At 39.0% G+C, this 19,829-nt stretch overlaps 4 protein-coding genes across 4 annotated transcripts; all 4 read left to right on the forward strand.

Moving 5' to 3' along the window:
* The first annotated feature begins 535 nt into the window (after positions 1 to 535).
* LOC126394819 (lymphocyte antigen 6G-like) lies at positions 536 to 1,313 on the forward strand. The gene is made up of 3 exons (XM_050051920.1): positions 536 to 581; positions 924 to 1,022; positions 1,155 to 1,313. The coding sequence occupies exons 1-3, from the start codon at positions 536 to 538 to the stop codon at positions 1,301 to 1,303; spliced, it is 294 nt and encodes a 97-aa protein (XP_049907877.1). The 3' UTR covers positions 1,304 to 1,313.
* A 2,963-nt stretch (positions 1,314 to 4,276) lies between these two features.
* Positions 4,277 to 4,888, forward strand: LOC126394846 (lymphocyte antigen 6G-like). The gene is made up of 3 exons (XM_050051963.1): positions 4,277 to 4,322; positions 4,504 to 4,602; positions 4,740 to 4,888. The coding sequence occupies exons 1-3, from the start codon at positions 4,277 to 4,279 to the stop codon at positions 4,886 to 4,888; spliced, it is 294 nt and encodes a 97-aa protein (XP_049907920.1).
* A 6,821-nt stretch (positions 4,889 to 11,709) lies between these two features.
* LOC126394314 (uncharacterized) lies at positions 11,710 to 15,032 on the forward strand. The gene is made up of 2 exons (XM_050051062.1): positions 11,710 to 13,772; positions 14,132 to 15,032. Exons 1-2 carry the CDS (start codon positions 13,461 to 13,463, stop codon positions 14,633 to 14,635), a joined length of 816 nt encoding a protein of 271 aa, XP_049907019.1. The 5' UTR covers positions 11,710 to 13,460; the 3' UTR covers positions 14,636 to 15,032.
* A 2,167-nt stretch (positions 15,033 to 17,199) lies between these two features.
* LOC126394454 (CD59 glycoprotein-like) lies at positions 17,200 to 18,273 on the forward strand. Its single transcript, XM_050051271.1, has 3 exons — positions 17,200 to 17,361; positions 17,733 to 17,831; positions 17,969 to 18,273. The coding sequence occupies exons 1-3, from the start codon at positions 17,316 to 17,318 to the stop codon at positions 18,136 to 18,138; spliced, it is 315 nt and encodes a 104-aa protein (XP_049907228.1). The 5' UTR covers positions 17,200 to 17,315; the 3' UTR covers positions 18,139 to 18,273.
* The last annotated feature ends 1,556 nt before the right edge of the window (positions 18,274 to 19,829 follow it).

Raw genomic sequence — 19,829 nt, forward strand, 5'->3', positions numbered from 1 at the left:
ACAGGGCCATGTAGCTTTGGATTTTTTTCTTCCTCACTAATAAAACCCTTCATTTAAAAACTGCATTTTGTGTTTACTTGTGTTATCTTTGACTAATGTTTAAATTTGTTTGATGATCTGAAACATTTAAGTGTGGAAAACATGCAAAAAAGTAAGAAATCAGGAAGGGGGCAAACACTTTTTCACACCACTGTATATATAGATAGATGCTGTTTATGCGCTTAAGAATCAGCACTAATATTACAATGAATAATATGTATAATAAAAGAGCTCAAAAACTACTTCTGCCGGGAACGACTTCTTACATTTTACTGTTAATAGCCTAACCTGTATCACTCTACATGGCTGTCTTTCTGGGATCATGTGCTCAATGTAGGTAATATGGGAGGAGGCTTCGGAAAGAAATGACATGGCCAGGTTTTAAAAGAGGACAGACGGGTTGGACTATAAAAGTAAGAGCTTTTGGAAGAGTTCATACCTTCTGTTAAGTTCTCCTCTCACACAGTTGATTAAAAGAGTTTGCTTTCTGCTCACAATGAAGTTTTATGGAGCTCTGATCTTGTTTATGACTCTGTCAGCAGGTAAGAACATCTTATGATTCATCTGTATTGACTCGACATTGTAACACAAAGAAATTAAAGTTATTAATATTTTAAAGTCATTGTAGTGGTGTCAGAAAGTTTGTGTTACTTTATTTTTAATAACAAAAAAAAACATTTTTTAATGGTGGTCTGATTTTTGAAATATGCTTTCTTTATTTATTTTTTTTGAGAAACTTATGATTTGGTATGAGGGTTGTCTTTTCTTGCAACACCACTTTTAGATGCATGGCAAAAGAAAATAAAATAAAAATATGTACACAATGAACATTGCATTTGGATTACCCTAAACCATGTGTGACACTATTCTTTATTGTTGTATAGCATGGGGACTGAGATGCTACATATGTGTGGGAAAACCCTGCAAAGACACAACGACTTGTCCTGCAAACATGGACCGTTGTACCTCCTTTGTGTTGGACGGTGAGTTGTTCCTCCTCAGCTAATATTCAGTATTTCAAAAAGGTTATTTATCTATCTGAGCTGATATATTGCTGTACTAAATGTCTGGTGGCTTTTACTGTTTTTGAAACTGAGTTTTTTGCTGTCATGCAGGTGTTGTCTACAAAGGTTGCACCAACAAAGCTTCTTGTGTTAGTCCCATAAAGTGCTGTGACACAGACTTGTGTAACAGCGCTGTACCCACTGGTTCCAGTGTCCTCCTCCTGCTGGTATCTTCAGGCATCATCACACTCTTTCTCTGAGGCTCTGGAGCAGCTACAGCTTAAGACTATCTGTCCTCTTTCTTCCTGAATTTGTACAACTCAAAAGAATCAACAACTTTTCAATATGTAAAAGCTGTAAATGACTGCAGATTAATGTTTGTTCATTAAAAACACAATATGATCGACCATTGAATTTAAGTCCTGCAGAAATATGAGTGACAAAATATGAACAATCATGAGCAAATCAATAAATGAAATGTTTAGTTGCTGATCTGAGGATTAATGAAGCAGATCAGCAGACTTTAACATTTTAAACTTCCTGCTTTGATGCTAGTGGTTACTTTTTATACTTATCACTACAAAGTGCCGAAGTGCACGGCATTCAAAGGTCAATAAACTATCTCACAACTTCGGAGAGTTAAAATGCAGAAAATATTTGGTGTGCTCTGTGTGACATATCAAGCTGGATGAATCTGTCAAATAACTTGTTTCTTTATGCACTTAGACCTGCCAAAAATATTATTTTATCTTTTGTAAAAGACAAAATTAGGCAACACTGTCTTTTTAGAGGTGGAGAAGAAGAAGAGGAAATCAAGTAGTGCGGCAAATGCATGCTACACTAAGAATGAAAAAATCCACAGCCACTGCAAAAGACAAATGGTTTACAAGTTAGAGGTAGTTGGTCAAATCTGATTTGAAATAAAGTCAGTTCAGTTTACTCACAGGAGTTTAAACAAAGATGTTATCTTTGTACATTGCACACATTTTTTTTTATACTTCATTTCTGCACTTTTTTTGGACAATATTTTACATATTTCTGCACGAGACTTCCACTCCAATAACTGCACAGCTCTGTATTTTTATTCTTATATATCGTGCATATTTTTTAGTATTTTTTTATGCTCATATTGTGCGATTTGGATACTTTAGGAAAAGTTATCAAAGTTCAGGCTCAAAGAATGACAGTGAGGGTGTTTTTACTGCTGTCAAATGTCACAATTGGTCAAATTTGACCCAAACAATATGTAAGACTGATTTGATCCTGGATTACACAGGAAGCCAGTGAAGAGAAGCTAATATGAGGGAGAAAATATCTGTTTTTCTAGTACCTGTCAGCATGCTGCAGAATTCTGGATTAACTGTAGAGTCTCTAGAGACTTATTGAAGCAGCTTGATAGTAAGGAGCTGCAATAATCCAGCCTCAAACACACAATTGTACGGACTAGTTTTGTTGCATCTTTTTAAGACAGGATGTGCCTAATTTTTGCCATGTTATGTAGGTTAAAAAAGGACAGCATACCTAAATTCCTTACGGTGGTGCTGGTGGCCAGGGTAATGCCATCCAGTGTAGCTATGTGTTTCTAAGGTTTTAAGGACCAAGTACTATAACTGCACTTTTGTCTGAGTTTAGTAGCAGAAAACTGCAGGTCATCCAGGTCATCATGTCCTTAAGACGTGCTTGACACTAACTAATTGGTGTCTTCTGGCTTGATCGATAGATATAACGGGGTGTCATCTGCATAACATTGGAATTTTTTGGAGCATTTCCCAATACTTTTGCCTAAAGGAAGCATATATAAGGTGGATAGAAGTGGCCCAAGCACAGAATTTCTTTTAATGCCAATAATTGTTCCAGTCTCTGTAATAGGATGTGGTGGTCAGTGGTTTTTAATGCAGCACTAACAGAAACATGTACTTTGTCTGAAGCAGTCAGAAGGTCATTTTCTAATTTTCACAAGTGGTGTCTCTGTGCTTTGAGGCAGTCTAAATCCTGACTGAAATCTCAAACTATTGTTATGTAGAAAGTCACACAGCTGATTAGGGACTATTTCTCAAGGAGCTTAGAGAGAAAGGGAAGATAAGATATATTTCTACAGTTGGCTACAACCCCTGGATCAAGAATGGGCTTTTTAAGGGGAAGTTTAATTACAGTTACATTAAAGGACTGAGGTACAAAGCTTGTTAAGAATAGACATATTGATCTTATCTAACAAAGAAGTGTTAACTAAGGGTAAAACTTCTTTAAGTAGCCTAGTTGGGATGGTGTCTAAGAGACAAGTTCATAGTTTACATGAAGAGATCCTTGATGCTAGTTGGTGTAGGTCGATGAGGGGAAAAGCAGTCTAAATCCACCAATCAGCAGCAACATTAAATCCACTGACGGTGAAATGAACAACTTTGTTGTTACAGTGCAATGTTCTCCTGGGAGACCTTTGGTTCTGACATTTATGTGAATGCCACATGACATACACCACCCACCCAAACACCATTACAGACCAAGTCCGCCCCACCCTCATGGCTACTCCACCTCCCAATGGCAGTGTTCTCCCCCGCTAGGACAATGCCCCATGCCACACAGCAAAAGTTATTCAGGAATGGCCCACAGAACATGAAAAAGCACTTAAGGCATCAAACCGGCCTCCAAATCCCCCAGATTCCAATCTGATCAAGCATCGTACCGATACCCCACCTCGCAACCCACAGGACTCAAAGGATCCACTTCCAACACCCTGGTGCCAAGCACCACAGGACACTCCCAGAGGTCCTGTGTCCATGCCTTGACAGGTCAGAGCCAAGGCCGATCCAAGTAGGCCCCATGCTGGGTTGGGGGTATCTCTGTGGTATTGGCACAAGTTTGAACAGATTGGAATCTGAATGTAGCACCACCACTGCTTCTGACAGACATAGAGGGGAAAAAAGTTGTATAGTTTGTCGATAGGTTGCACAATAAATAGGCTAAGAAATGTCAGATTGTGCTGCAGTAATCAAGGAAATCTTTGAGATGACCTTCTGCAACATTTACAGCCTGATCTGCATCATGGCTGTCTCTCTGGGATCATGTGCTCAATGTAGGTAATATGGGAGTAGGCTTTGGAAGGAAATGACACGGCCAGGTTTTAAAAGTGGACTGCAAATTGGACTATGAAAGTAAGAGCTTTTGGAAGAGTTCACACCTTCTGTCAAGTTCTCCTCTCACACAGTGGTGTGAGTCTGATTTGCTTTCTGCTCACAATGAAGTTTTATGGAGCTCTGATCCTGTTTATGACTCTGTCAGCAGGTAAGAACATCTTATGATTCATCTGTATTGACTCGACATTGTATCATAGAGAAATTTAATTTAATTTAATTTAATTTAATTTAAATTCAATTTATTTATTTAATCTGACAAATTTGTAAAACAATAAGCATTAGATGATGAGTATCTTAAACCATGTGTGACATTATTTCTTTTTTAATAGCATGTGGATTGAGATGCTACTTTTGTAAAGGCAAACACTGCACAACCACGATGTCTTGTGCTTTCAGCACTGACAGTTGTACCTCCTTTGAGTTGGACGGTGAGTTGTTCCTCCTCAGCTAATATTCAGTATTTCAAAAAGGTTATTTATCTATCTGAGCTGATATATTGCTGTACTTAATGTCTGGTGGCTTGTACACTTTTGAAACTGACTTTTTTTCCCATCATGTGTTGCAGGTGTTGTCTACAAGGGTTGCATCGACCACTCTGCTTGTACTGGACCCATAAAGTGCTGTGACACGGACTTGTGTAACAGCGCTGTACCCACTGGTTCCAGTGTCCTCCTCCTGCTGGTATCTTCAGGCATCCTCACACTCTTTCTCTGAGGCTCTGGAGCAGCCACAGATTAAGAGTATCTGTCCTCTTTCTTCCTGAATTTGTACAACTCAAAAGAATAAACACATTTTCAATATATAAAATCTGTAAATGGCTGCAGATTAATGTTTGTTCAATAAAAACACAATATGATCGACCATTGAATTGTTGAATTCTTTAAGTTCTGCAGAAACCCAAATTAGAAATGTGAGTGACAAAACAGGACTTAAAATATGGACAGTCATGAGCAAATCAGTAGATTGAATGTTTAGTTTATGATCTGAGGATTAATGAAGCAGATCAGCGGATTGGATCAAATCTTTATGCACTTAGACCTGCCAAAAATATTATTTTATCTTTTGTAAAAGACAAAATTAGGCGACACTTTCTCCTCTTCTTCTTCTTTGGAGAAGAAGAAGAGGAGGAAATTAGGCAATGCAGCAAATTCATGGTACACTAAGAATAAAAAAAATCTACAGCCAGTGCAAAAGACTAACGGTTAACAAGTTAGAGGCAGCTGGTAAAATCTGATTTAAAGTTAGTTCAGTTTACTCACAGGAGTTTGAAGAAAGATATTATCTTTTATCTTATGTTACACCAATCAGCCACAACATTAAAACCACTGACAGATGAAATGAACAACTCTGTTGTTACAGTGCTGGGAGACCTTTGGTCCTGACATTCATTTTAATGCCACATGACACACACCACCCACCCAAACACTGTGCAGACCAAGTCCTCCCACCCTCATGGCAACACCACTTGCCAATGGCCGATACCCCACCTCACAACCCACAGGACTCAAAGGATCCACTTCCAACATCCTGGTGCCAAGCACCACAGGACACTCCCAGAGGTCCTTTGTCCATGCCTCGACAGGTCAGAGCCAAGGCCGATCCAAGTAGGCCCCATGCTGGGTTGGGGGTATCTCTGTGGTACTGGCACATGCTTGATCAGATTGGAATCTGAATGTAGCACCACCACTGCTTCTGACACAACTGCTTCTGGGAAAAAAGTTGTATCATTTGTAGATAGGTTGCACAATAAATAAGAAATGTCAGATTGTGCTGCAGTAATCAAGGAAATCTTTGAGATGACCTACTGCAACCTTTACAGCCTGATCCGTATCATGGCTGTCTCTCTGGGATCATGTGCTCAATGTAGGTAATATGGGAGTAGGCTTTGGAAGGAAATGAAAGAAAAACGGCCAGGTTTTAAAAGAGGACAGTTGGGTTGGACTATAAAAGAAAGAGCTTTTGGAAGAGTTCATACCTTCTGTCAAGTTCTCCTCTCACACAGTTGATTAAAAGAGTTTGCTTTCTGCTCACAATGAAGTTTTATGGAGCATGACTCTGTCAGCAGGTAAGAACATCTTATGATTCATCTGTATTGACTCGACATTGTAACACAAAAAAATTAAAGTTACTGTTTTACAGTCATTGTGGTAGTGGTGTCAGAAAGTTTGTGTTACTTTATATTTAATAACAAGAAAAAGATGACAACGTTTTTTAATGGTGGTCTGATTTTTAAAATATCGTGCAATGCTGCCAGACTGTTGTGAAATGCATCTTTCTTTTTCTTTTCTTTCTTTCTTCCTTTTTTAAGTTTGAGAAACTTAATATTTATATTTGGTATAGTTTCTCCTAACATTCCTTTCCTGACAAATTTCCTGTGGTTGTAGAAACGTACCCAAATTTTTTGTTATGAGGGTCCTCTTGCAACACCACTTTCAAATGCGCGAAAAAAAATTAATTGATTTTGTTTTGTTTGTTTGTTTTCCATGAAAATACGTACACAATGAACATTGCATTTGGATTACCTTAAACCATGTGTGAGACTATTGTTTATTTTCGTATAGCATGTGGACTGAGATGCTACAGATGTTTAGGACAACCCTGCACAGACAGACAAATGACTTGTCCTAAGAAGTTATTTATCTATCTGAGCTGATATATTGCTGTACTAAATTTCTGGTGGCTTTTATTGTTTTTGAAACTGAATTTTGTTTTTTTTGTTTTGTTTTGCTGAGTTGTTTTTTTGCCATCATGTTTTGCAGATGCTCTCTTCAAAGGCTGTATTGACCAAGCTTCTTGTTTTAGTGCTGTACAGTGCTGTGACACGGACTTGTGTAACAGTGCCATACCCACTGGTTCCAGTGTCCTCCTCCTTCTGGTATCTTCAGGCATCCTCACACTCTTTCTCTAAGGCTCTGGAGCAGCTTCAGATTAAGAGTATCGGCATTCTTTCTCACTAAATTTGTACAACACAAAAAAAAAAAAAACACATTTTTTTGATATGTAAAAGCTGGAAATGACTGCAGCACTTATAAGCATAAGACACTGGATATCACTGTGGACTCACTATTTGATGGATATCTTGTATCCGGAAAAAATCTGTGTCAATTTCGATAGTATCAGACTAAAGACTTGTGGAGACAAAGATATTGACTGATTTGCATATTTTAAAACATGCAGAGTGGCAGACCTCTGAATTGATTATAGGTTGCAGTGAGACAAACTTTTGTCACAATTCAGAGGATGTGCTGAAAAAAATGAACTCTGTCATATGACATACTGGTGATTTATTTTTTTAAAAATTAGGTTTGGAATAGGAAATGTCTAGAAATTTGGCAAGTGGCAAAATATACCAAGACTGCGTAGCGAAGCTCAGACCTAGCAGTCGATCACGGCAAGTTTGATTCAATTACTCAAGCCAATTTTGATTTATGAGCATTTATGTAAAATTGAACTTTAAGACACAGGATTAAAATATATATAATTTCAAAAGAGACTGACATATCAAAAATTTCTTCCTAACTCTAGATCAATAGTGTCCATAGATGATCCTGCCAGATTTTCAGGACGATTGGCTTCGCCCTTTCTGACAAGCTCTTGAAAATAGAATTGAGACAACTGCGAAAAAGCTGCAAAATTTTACATTTTTGGGGCAGAAGATCAATGGAGCAAAGACGCAGATGAATTGAGAGATTGGAATGAGAGAAAGGATTTTGTCTCTCAACCAAGCCATTTTGGAGATAATTGCAAAAAACTTAAACTTCATTGTCACAGCACCACCTTGAGTTCAGTGAATGTCATAGTTTTTGTCCCTGAGTTGGGTCGAATTTTCAACCCACCTGCCAACTTTGGTGACTTTTGGACTTTCAGTTATTTCTGCACAAACGCTTTTATCTGAAAAACAAGAATAAAGAGTGTAAAGTTTGTGTGTGTGTGTGTGTGTGTGTGTGTGTGAGTGAGAAAGTTTAACTTTTATGACATTGGCACCATCTAGTGATAGTATCAAGAATGCAAGGATAAAGACCTCCAATTCACAGCAATTGTTTAATTTTCAAATAAACAATAATCAGAATAATTTGAAAGAGACTCTGCTCCCATAACAATATTATATATAGTGACTGAAACATTTCACACTGTGCTGACTCTAGCTTATACAGCATGATTATTTTTAAAAAAGGATTTAGATGACTTAGCCAGCAGTGTGCTTCAAACCTTCATGCCAGAAATCACTGTGAAAACAGGCAAACATGTATTCAGACAGCAGATTTTACATTTACTTTGCAATGTCTCTGCCTAAAATTGCAAAGGTGCATGACATCAAGCATACATCACCCTACTGGCTCTCTGTGCAAGGGATGGCATTGTTTGGTTCAGCTGATAAGGCAATTACAGTCACACAGCAGACACGGACAGCAAGTTAGAATATGGCATCTTTGAGAACATTGAGTCATAAATCAGTTCAGGAGGGAGCCAAGTTCAGAGCAGCAGGCAGGTTTAAGGTTTTACAAAAGGCGAGCTTTAATGTAGCTGATAAAAAAAAAACACATCCAGGCGGGTAACAGGTAACAAAGTCCAAATGAAAGCAGAGCCAAAACTAAACTGAAAACCAACTGGGAAAAATACGATGAACTCAGGTAAAAAATTCAAACACAAGACAACAGGAAGGAAACCATGCAGGGAATGACACCAAGAACACAGGGATGGGCACTGGGATAAATGCTGAACAAACGGACAAGGAACAAAGGGAAACACACAGGTATATATACACAGAAAACTAATCACAAGAACCAGACACAGCTGGAGGAGGATAACGGGCAAAAGGAGGGAAATGTGGATTTGCTAACAACAAGGGTGGAGCAAACAAGACTAATACAGAACAGGTGTGAAGGGAAGACTCTGGGAACAGGGAAGGACTAACGAGACAGGTGTGACAGAAAACAGGCGGGGAAACACACAAAGACAGGAAGTAAAACCATGACATGAAACACAAACAGACATAGTCCATAGGACAACAGAATATAAACAAAAACCAAGGACCATGACAGAACAATACCTGTTTTACAGGGCAAATATCATTGTGGAACAACAAATTTAATTCTAACATATACAGTATGTTCTCCTTTTAAATCTACCCTGAGCTGTAAATTCAACTGCAGATGAAAAAAAAATGCATGAAGTGATAGATTTTGAAATGACACAATGACACAACAGGTCAAGGAATGTAGACATAAAAATAGATCATGTGACAAAAGAGTCACATGTTGTCAGTGCAATGTTAAGTTAAGCACCAACAGAGTAGGGAGATTCTGTGTTGCCAGATGTAACGAGTACGAGTCTGTGGCTGAAACAAACACGTCTCAAACAAGGTTAATTTTCTCCTGATTTGTCAGAATGTTTGGAGGATATGTGGCTTGTGAAAACTGAATCCAATATTTACTTGTGTGACTCTGAGACGAAAGAATCGGTCATGAACTGTAGACTCAGGACCAGGTCCCCAGCAAGAGCATCGGGCTTTGAAGCCAATTTTCATAGTGGCCAAACAGTGTAATTAAACTGTCACATGATGCCCTGCAGCCCAAAAATACTTTTTCACAAGTGCACAAGACATCTGTAAATCAGTGGGTAAAACTTCTGTGTCACATCCACTGATGGGCAATAACGTATTAGAAGTAACGCGTTACTTTAATCCGATTACTTTTTTCAAGTAATGAGTAAAGTAAGGGATTACAATTGCAAAAACAGTAATTAGATTAGTGTTACTTTCCCACAAGCAGGCTGCGTTACTGTGTTACTTAACTGTGATTTTGTTTTGTGAGACTGTTTCGTGACAATGACGTGTGAGCGGCGCGACGTCAGTGGTAAACAGCAGACACATGTTGTGATCATCAATAAGAGACAACATGGAGCGCGGGACAGAGCAGGACTACACAGCCCCAAGTCTCTTAAATTATTGCTAGTGCTACTGCTAGCCGACTTTGCTAGCTATTTAGCCCCTCCTACCTAGGAAAAAATGCGAGGAGCTAGCGCTAGGAGCGATGAGCGAGCATTGTCGGTTTAAGAGACATGAGACGCCCTGCGTTCCAAATCGCATACTTCTACTATATACTCTTAGTATGTACTGCAGCTGCCCTTAAAAAGTATGTAGTGTAGCATGCAGTATGCATACTATTGGGACACACTACATCCGCCATCACATCGCTCCCTGAACTCCGACCCTCTTGCTCACTTCCGCCGCCGTCCGTAGCGCCACATTTGAATATTTTGTGTTGTTGTACTTCGGAGATGCAGCAAATCTCCTCTCGTCGAGCTCGCCAGAGTCGTGCATACCGTCGGAGGTGCCGGAGAGCTCTGTTGCTGTTATGTCGTAATGTATGTTGTTGTTTCTAATAAACTGACGTGTTCACGTAAACAGTTCCAAGCCTATTATTAGTGACCTGTCTATTGAACTAGTCACCAGTAGGCATATTAACCCCCTTCACACATAGCTCTCTGTTGCTGGCAGATGTTTGTTGTTAAATATATTTACAGCTATGCAGCTGCTGGCACTATATTCTGTCTGCACGTGAAGCAGCCTTACATTCACATTACTTTTATTTGTAGTGTAACATACTTGCACATTCTTACTACATTACTTAATATGTATTTGACTTTTACTATTTATATATTTACTAGTCTATACTGCTCATACCTGGCCCATAGTGTATTCATATTTAGTCATATTCATTCATTATTTATACCACACTTACACCACTGCCTATACTGGTAGAATCTTCTATATTGTAGTCATAGTTGAACCCTAACATTGATTATACTATAATCACAATAAAGTTGAATGTTGTAACCGTGTTCTTGCAAAACTGTATGATATGTGACAGTATATAATCAGATCATTGCAGTCCTAATATGTAGTGTCTTAGTATCTCAAATTAAATAAACCATGTTTGAAAGGAAGTGTGGGCGTTGGTTGTACACGCAGCTCAGTAAGTGTGTTGTAACTTCCGCTGCGCAAAGGATTGTGGGTCAGAATGGCCAAAGAAGCATGCTGACACGCATACTGCATAATATGACCGGATGTAGTAGAACATCCTGGTACTTTTGGCATACTGCATCTGACATACTATGTATTGGGACACACTAATTCTTTTTCTGGCATACTGTTGCATGTGTTACCATTGTTATTGAGACATTTGCCGAAGTTTGAAGTTTAAAGAACGGTCTGTAGCCCTGCCACTGTCACTGTGATGAGCATCATTATCATTATTATTATCATCATCATTATTATCACTATTATTAAATCCACTCGCCATCATTCAACAAGTCAGCTGCTGAGTGAATAAGACATCAGACCTGTCAAAAAAAACTCCGCAAAAAAACCCTTTAGCGGGGAAAAAAAGGTAGAAACCAACTGAGGAGGGATCCCTCTTCCAGGACGGACAGATGTCGTACAGAAGAGATCAACATGATGAATTAACAGTAATCCGTATGACACAATGAGACAGAAAGAGAGAGAGAGAGAGAGAGAGAGAGAGAGAGAGAGAGAGAGAGTGACAGAGAGAGGTGCAGGACAGACGGTAATGACAGTAGCTTACAACAACATGAAAGTAATAATATTAATTAATATTAATATTAATAGGCTAATTAATATTACCAGCAAGCTATTAAACATTATTCCACTCACATGACATGCAGGACAATTAATGATGGGCAAATGTGTGTGTGTTTGTGTGTGGTGTTATATCAACACGTGTGGTTGTGGACATGAGCTGCTGCACATTTAACAGCCACACATCACCGACAGTCCGCTGAACAACGCAACGGATTGTGAATGAAATAAACTTAATTACAACATGACAGTCTTGCACGAAATATCATTAACGTTACTCTTTGTAGTCACGTAGGCATGTGAATTACAGCGTTTCATTGCAAAGAATGCATGTAACGGGTACACTTGCGCTGTTTCTCCGCCATCTCGTTCAAATGAGCCAGATAAAGGGGGCGGGTATTTATACGTCATGGCCTCAAGCTGAAAAAGACTTCCTGTTAGGAACCTCTCGACCATCCTAGCTCGTAGCTGCTTAAAGCTTAATGCTAGCTCCTAGCGCTAGCTCCTCGCATTTTTTCCTAGGTGGGAGGGGCTAAACAGCTAGCAAAGTCGGCTAGCAGTAGCACTAGCAATAATTTAAGAGACTTGGGACGCACTCTATGCAGCGTTTAATACTTGGAAGTACCGACATTATACTGAGTTTGACTCGGTAAAAGGTGACAAAAACATCAGCGTCCGCTGTACACTCTGCGTGGGAAGAAAACTTTTATCTACAGCGAAAAATTCCACCTCAAATCTGAGCAAGCACCTAGCAAGCCGGCACAGGAATGTGAAACTCACTGAAAAAACCCCGGATCCCCCCACTGACATGACCGCTGCGGCTACCACATCCAATTCCACCGGGCGAACCTCCGAAGGCCCCTCTCCTGCGAAACAGGTGAAAATAGACTTAAGAGCGACAGGACTTAGAGCCGCTGAACGGAAGAAGCTCGTCGCTGGCTATATTGTCGAGGACATGTTGCCCATTTCCACTGTAGACTCTGAATCGTTCCGACGCATTGTAGAAAAAATACCGACCAAAAGTGTCCAGCTGCCGCAGAGAAAGTCATTTTCAGGATACCTTGAGAGCGAATACAACATAATGGACACTAATTTGAAGGCTGCACTCGGAGATGTAGACTTTGTTTCCACCACTGCTGACATCTGGACGGCGAATAATAAAAGTTTTATGGGTGTAACAGTTCACTGGATTAATTCCACTTTACAGCGCAACAAGGCCGCCCTAGCATGTAAGAGAATTAGAGGCAGGCACACCTACAATGTAACTGGAGCAGAGATTGAAGAAATCCATTCATCATATGGACTGCATGGCAAAGTTGTTGCCACTGTAATTGATATGCATCTAATTTTGCCAAAGCATTCAGAGTATGTCAGCCCTGTAATTTGGAGTCTGAATCTGAAAATGAAGAAGAAGGTGATGACGAGGAACCGACCTTTACAGATGTCATAGAAGCTCTTTCAGCCGCATCTGGTGATGGACAGTTTAGCCTGCCTCCACACTACAGGTGTGCATCACACACAATTAACCTGATTTCAACAAGCGATGCTGACAAACATCTAAATTCCTGTGCAGACACCAAGGCTGTATATAGGAGTAGTATTGCAAAATGCTCTGCTCTTTGGACTAAAGCAAGTCGATCAACATTAGCCTCTGAACAGGTGGAGGAAGTCAGCCGCAGGAAACTAATGTTACCCACATCCACAAGGTGGAATTCCCTGTATGAGGCCATTTCCAAAATCATCACAATTCCAATGAATGAGCTGAATCCCCTGTGTGTAAAACTGGGAATCAAGTGCCTAAATGAAAGGGAGTACCTATTCTTACAAGAGTACTGCACTGTGATGAAGCCCCTGACCGTAGCACTGGACATCTTACAAGGGGATGAGTGCACCTATGGGGCTTTACTACCAACACTCACAAGCCTGATGTCAAAGACACTTGCCCTGAAAGATGACCTCTCTAGAATGGCAGCCAGCCTTCCAGATGTCATTGTAAAGGTAAGATTATTATTTGATAATTGATTTGGGTGGATTTGTTGAAGTTATTATACCATTCATGCTGGGCAGATGTTACACTTTGTTTGTTTTAAGCAGTGAGTACAATTATTAAAATGATAGAATATAATAAAAGATAAATTATTCATCCCCTGTTCAATATCAGGGATATTGATCATCATTAATCATGAACATTAATCTTAACATCAACAGAAGATTGAAATAAAGAGGTCAAAACAGCCTCAACCAAAATTAAATCTCATACAGTATTGATAGCACATGAGATGGTTTAGGTCAGTAAAGCCCATAAAATATATAGTAAAATAAATATATTCTTAGTTATATCATATTGTATTTTACAGGCCATCAAGATTCGTTTTGATGCTGTACTGGATAGCCAAGAAGGACTTCTTGCAGCGGCCAGTTGTCCCAAGTTCAAACTTCGATGGCTGAGAGATGAGCATAGGAGAGAGCATGTGAAGGAGCTTCTGACAGCAGAGTGTCGTAAAGCTGCGCCTGCAGCTGACAATGCCAATGTGTCCCAACTGGCAGCTAGCCCAGCTGAAATTGACTTTTTTGATTTTGAGAACCAGCCCACAGAAAGCTTCTCAGCAGAAAAAGAAGTAACTGACTATTTAAGGTCAGGGTATGAGCTTGAGATTCTGAATCAGTTCCCAAACCTCAAAAAGATGTACATGAAATACAACACTCCAACTCCATCCAGTGCACCAGTGCAACGGCTGTTCAGTTTAGGTGGATTGGTGCTTTCCCCGAAAAGGAACAGACTGTCTGATAGGAGGTTTGAGAAGCTTCTGCTGATGCGATATAACCACTGTTTCACTCCGAAAGAAAACAAAAAAACATAGGGCCTTGTCAGGGTAGCCATAAAATGAGACTGGACTAACAGCCTAAATGTAGCATGCAACAGCATTTTCTGTTTTGGTAAACTCATTATTACTCCTCTCTGCACTTTACCAACTGTTAAAAGACGTAAATGTTTAATTGCTGTACTTTATTTACATCTATTCGAATGAAGGATTATAAACACAAAAAAGATTTATTTTTTTTTTATATGCTGGAATATGCAGAAATATAAGTTAACAGAAGAAGGACTTGCTTTATTTCATTAAAATATGGTGGAATGGTTTAAATGTTCAACAATTTTCTTCAAGTCAGAGACTGTTACATTTGATTTAATTTTTGTTTGATGCAATGTGCATAAAGTTAAAAGACTGAAACTAATAAAACAAGTTTTAAAAAAGAGACTGTTTCATTTGATTCAATTTTATATGATGGAATATGCAGAAAGAATAGAATTAGGCTGAAAGGTCTATTACTTTATAGCGTATTCAGGTTGTGCATCATGTTTTTGAAAAGTAACTAAGTAAAGTAACTAGTAAAGTAACTAATTACTTTTGGAAATAAGTAATCAGTAAAGTAACTGGATTACTTTCTTGGAGAAGTAATCAGTAACTAATTACTATTTCCAAGTAACTTCACCAACACTGGTCACATCCCCCACAAAATGAGTTGTTTCACTATCGGGATTTAATCCATTCCATGTGATTACATTTGGAAAGTCTAGAAGAGCTGAATGATTGATTCTCTTTATCCCCATTCAACTTAACGAAGTGTTAAACCGGAAGCAACCAGCTCTGCCATCGGTGGGAGTCTCTAGTGCGCCTGCTCTATAGGTCACACAGTGGGGAAGCAGCGCCACTCATCTGAAACATGTATAATTTCTGTGTGAAGCCTACGGGAGACACCCCCTACAAACCACGGCCACCACCAGTACAAGACAAACTCATTAACATGACGCTTAGTTGTGCTCCAGACTGGGTTCCAGGTAATGATAAAACATATTCGCTAACATGGCTAGCGGTTATTAATAAGTCAAGCCTTTTGAAAGCTTGGTGTTGGATGTAAGCTGCTGTTAGCTCGTGTTAACACTCTGGAGATGGTCCTTCAGCACTGTGTCTTACCGATGTCAGGCAGTTGGAGATCAGACCCTCGGCGATATCCTGTTGTCTTCTTCTGGAACTGTGACAGACATCCACACCGTGCAACACATTCTCACTTTGACCTCAACACATATTGACGTGCTTGGTAATGGACTTTCCACGTCCACATACAACGTACAAGGTACCCTGGGTGCGCTGGTTGTTGACGGTCTGACACGGCATGTCAAGTTCTGCCTGTTACATGCATTGTCTTCTTTCAGAGTACACTTGTGTTTTCACAGGAAATTTAACATTTACATACAGTCTCTTTCAAAATAAGCGCACTACGTCAGTACAACACCACAAATTGACGTTTCTTTCCTTTAACAACAAACACACATGGTTGGGTTTAGGCAACAAAAGCACGTGGTTAGGTTTAGGAAAAAAGAGGGGTTTGGCTTTAGAATCTTGCAGGACACAAACACCTTTCTCCCAGATGAAAGTCAGTGTTTGTTGGACCCCTCCACCATTCCTCCTGCCCGCTGTACTTGGACTTTCGCCTCCTCAACTTTTGTCCTTGTCCCGCTGCGTTTCCCCCTGATGCCGCTGGGTGCTGTTAAATTATAATGGCAACCGGTTGCGTATCATGCTGACGTTAAAGGACGCCTTTATTCATTGGTTTCTGACACCGCAAGTCACTGCCAAAGTGCCATATTTCGACAACTTTGGAATGAGACCTGGCTCACCACTATGGCGCAAGACTTGGGCAGCTCGAAAACAAATGGAGCAGAGTAGCTGCAACGTGCTGCAGTTGTGTTTATCAGCGGCTCGCAAACCAAGTTTAAAGGTACATGTAACACCACCCACTGTGTCGGGTGTGTAGATACTGTCCTTGTGAAGTCAATGAAAGCAGTCTGGCTCCATGTTATCAGCGCTATTTATCAGCTATAATTTTAATTATTGGAATAATGCATATTTATAAAAATGTCCAATTATCAGCTGATTATTTATCGGCCCAATACATATTGTGCATCCCTATTCTTTATACATCCATGTATCTCCTAAAGAGGCAGGGCAGTGGCAAGACCCATGTGACACAGATACAGGAAATGAATGTAAAGTGAGTCATCCATGCTTAACGATGGTCTCTGTTTTTAAGCACTGGGTATATTTGTGTTACTTGTCAACAGACAAGTGTGTGTGTGTGTGTGTGTGTGTGTGTGTGTGTGTGTGTGTGTGTGTGTGTGTTATAAGCACTGGGCACTGACTGTGGATGTGTGTGCACCTCAGAGTGAAATAAACAGCCCAGCTTACATATACAGTAAAAAAAATGTGATAACCACACCCTCCACAGCCCACTGAATGTGCTCAGGGTTTAAGCATTACATGTTGTTAGTGCAGTCCTGTGCATGTTTCCGTTTTCTTCAACATCTGCGTGGCTTTTTCTGGGAAGTGATGTGGGAGGAGGCTTCCTGGGGAGGACTCTGAAGAAAATTTGTGGTGAAACTGAGAAGTTGCACAATACAAGGAGAGATCTGGAAGAGTTCACATCTTGTCTCTAGTTCTCACAGGGTTGATTAAAAGTCTTTTTCTCTCTCCGTTCACAATGAAGTTTTTTGGAGCTCTGATCCTCTTCATGACTCTGTCTGCAGGTAAGAACAGCTTATGATACAAGTGCTTTGGCTTGACATTGTAACACAAATAAATAAAAAGTAATTATGGTTGTGGCTTCTGGTTAATAATTTGATATATTTATATTTAATTTTGAATATTAATAAAAGAATGAAGTATTTGGATTTTAAAACACAATGTACAAACACTTCCAGAATGCTCTGCTACTTTTTTTTTGTTTATTTGTTGTGTTTTTGTTTTGTTTGGTTTGCTTTTTCTCCTAAAAGTACTAAAAATGTCCCTCACTGCACAAACATTTGACCCCGCCCATGTTGAGTGCAGCACAAATTACAAACGACAGTGGAAAATTTAAAAATGATCATTTAGATGTCTTCTCTCTATTTTTGTGTAGCATGTGGACTGAGATGCTACTCATGTTCAGGCCTCCAGTGCACAGACGTGGAAGATTGTCCACCCGAATCTGACCGTTGTGCCGTAAGTGATCTGAATGGTGAGTTGTTCCTCCACAGCTAATATTAAGTATTTTAAATAAATAATTTATCTATCTGAGTTGATAAATTGCTGTACTAAACGCCTGGTGGCTTTTATTGTTAATGAAACTGGGGGTTTTCCCATCATGTATTGCAGGTTACATCGCCAGGAGCTGCATGATCAGTAGTTCATGTAATAGTCCCACAAGGTGCTGTAGGGGGGACTTGTGTAATGACAACCAGTTTGCTCAATCCAACGCCACACCCATTGCATCCAGTGTCCTCCTCCTGCTGGTATCCTCAGCCATTGTCACACTCTCTCTCTGAGGTTCTGGAGCAGCTACAGCTTAAGAATATCTTTTTTACCCAGCTTATATAAGAATAAACAAGTTTCCAAAATGTAAACGTTGTAAATGACTGCAGATCAATGTCTGTTAAATAAAAACACAACATAATCTACCATTGAATTGTCTAATTCTTCAAGTTCTGCATTTCACCTCACTGTTTAGACTCATGGAAATATGAGCGACAGAACACAACATAAAATATAAACAATGATGAGCATAATTAAATGACATGAATTACCAAATTACATGCTTAGTTGCTGCAGACTTTGAAAGTGCTTTGATGAACATGATCCCGATTTTAATTTTTTGACATTATTGCAAAGACCAGATATATGTAAATATTATCAAGAGAAAGATTTCAAGTTGATATGTCAAAATTCTCCATGCCCTGACATATCAAAAACATTTTCAGTTTTTCACCTTAATATCAAGAGTTTACCCAAGAATTATGATGATTTAAGCCACTATCTCTCATGTCTGAACCATAGATTTTCTATTATAGCATTAACTGAAACTTGGCTAAATGGATCTATGGTATCTTTATATAAAATATCTTATTATAAAGCTGTTCATTTTACAAGGGAAGTAAGAACTGGAGGAGGTGTATCACTATTTATTCACGAAGATTATCAGTTTATCAGCAGAGATGATCTTGGGAATTTTGAATCTTTTGTAGCAGAATGTATTTTTATTGAACTCATTTCTTGCTCATCTCTTGAGAGGCGAAATGTAATCATAGGGGCTATTTACCGTCCACCTAATACAAACATTGATCTTTTCAGTCAGCAATTAACAGATATGCTTGAGGTTGTCTCAAAAGAGGGTAAGGTCTGTTACCTTATTGGTGATTTTAACATCAATCTGTTTAAGAGAGAGAGTCTCCCACAGACTGCAGAATTCTTAAATGCAATGTATTCCAATTATTTTTATCCTTTAATTCATATGGCAACTAGGATCTCTGATACAACTGCCACTTTAATAGACAATATTTTTACTAACTTACTGGGAATTGAAAAGTGGTATATTATACACTGATATTTCTGATCATCTGCCTATTTTTAGTGTAGTTCATAAAATGCAAGAATCAAAAAAGTCAGAAACTGTTACTTATAAGAGATTATACACCAAGAAAAATATGGAAAATTTTAAGTCAAAGATAGCAAACATCTCTTGGGAAAATAATATATTTATTATAAAATATATTTCTCAAAGAAATTTCAAGAATCAACAAATAATATAAAAGCTACATGGAATACATTAAATCAATTGTTAAATTAAAAAAATGAAAACATCATTGGGTTCTGGCTCTCAGTTTTTGAGTGGGGATAAACTGATCAGTGATCCGCATGAAATTTCCTGTGGTTTTAATAATTTCTTTGCAAATGTGGGCGCCTTTCTCTCAAATAAAACCAATATCACTGAGGGTAGTCCTTTAGATTATTTAGGAAAACAGTATCCCTGTATATTACACTTTAACCCTCCACAATTAATTGAAATAAGTGATATTATTAAGAATTTAAAAAACACCTCAGCCGGCCATGATGAAATCAGTGTTTCATTAGTAAAGGAAGTGTCAGACTACATACTGGAACCTCTCAACCATATTCTAGGCCGATCTTTGGCAACCGGTGTTGTTCCCAAAGAGCTAAAAAAAAAAAAAAAAGCAAAAAT

This window comes from Epinephelus moara, chromosome 8, assembly GCF_006386435.1.
Source record: "Epinephelus moara isolate mb chromosome 8, YSFRI_EMoa_1.0, whole genome shotgun sequence".
Lineage (NCBI taxonomy): Eukaryota > Metazoa > Chordata > Actinopteri > Perciformes > Serranidae > Epinephelus > Epinephelus moara.

What these genes read in the sequence shown, in the direction of transcription:
- LOC126394819 (XM_050051920.1), top strand. Translation starts at nt 536, where the DNA reads ATGAAGTTTTATGGAGCTCTGATCTTGTTTATGACTCTGTCAGCAG. An exon ending in GTTTATGACTCTGTCAGCAG is followed by an intron (nt 582 to 923) that starts GTAAGAACATCT and finishes ATTGTTGTATAG; the next exon opens with CATGGGGACTGAGATGCTAC. An exon ending in TACCTCCTTTGTGTTGGACG is followed by an intron (nt 1,023 to 1,154) that starts GTGAGTTGTTCC and finishes GCTGTCATGCAG; the next exon opens with GTGTTGTCTACAAAGGTTGC.
- LOC126394846 (XM_050051963.1), top strand. Translation starts at nt 4,277, where the DNA reads ATGAAGTTTTATGGAGCTCTGATCCTGTTTATGACTCTGTCAGCAG. An exon ending in GTTTATGACTCTGTCAGCAG is followed by an intron (nt 4,323 to 4,503) that starts GTAAGAACATCT and finishes CTTTTTTAATAG; the next exon opens with CATGTGGATTGAGATGCTAC. An exon ending in TACCTCCTTTGAGTTGGACG is followed by an intron (nt 4,603 to 4,739) that starts GTGAGTTGTTCC and finishes CATGTGTTGCAG; the next exon opens with GTGTTGTCTACAAGGGTTGC.
- LOC126394314 (XM_050051062.1), top strand. Translation starts at nt 13,461, where the DNA reads ATGTTACCCACATCCACAAGGTGGAATTCCCTGTATGAGGCCATTTCC. An exon ending in TTCCAGATGTCATTGTAAAG is followed by an intron (nt 13,773 to 14,131) that starts GTAAGATTATTA and finishes TGTATTTTACAG; the next exon opens with GCCATCAAGATTCGTTTTGA.
- LOC126394454 (XM_050051271.1), top strand. Translation starts at nt 17,316, where the DNA reads ATGAAGTTTTTTGGAGCTCTGATCCTCTTCATGACTCTGTCTGCAG. An exon ending in CTTCATGACTCTGTCTGCAG is followed by an intron (nt 17,362 to 17,732) that starts GTAAGAACAGCT and finishes ATTTTTGTGTAG; the next exon opens with CATGTGGACTGAGATGCTAC. An exon ending in TGCCGTAAGTGATCTGAATG is followed by an intron (nt 17,832 to 17,968) that starts GTGAGTTGTTCC and finishes CATGTATTGCAG; the next exon opens with GTTACATCGCCAGGAGCTGC.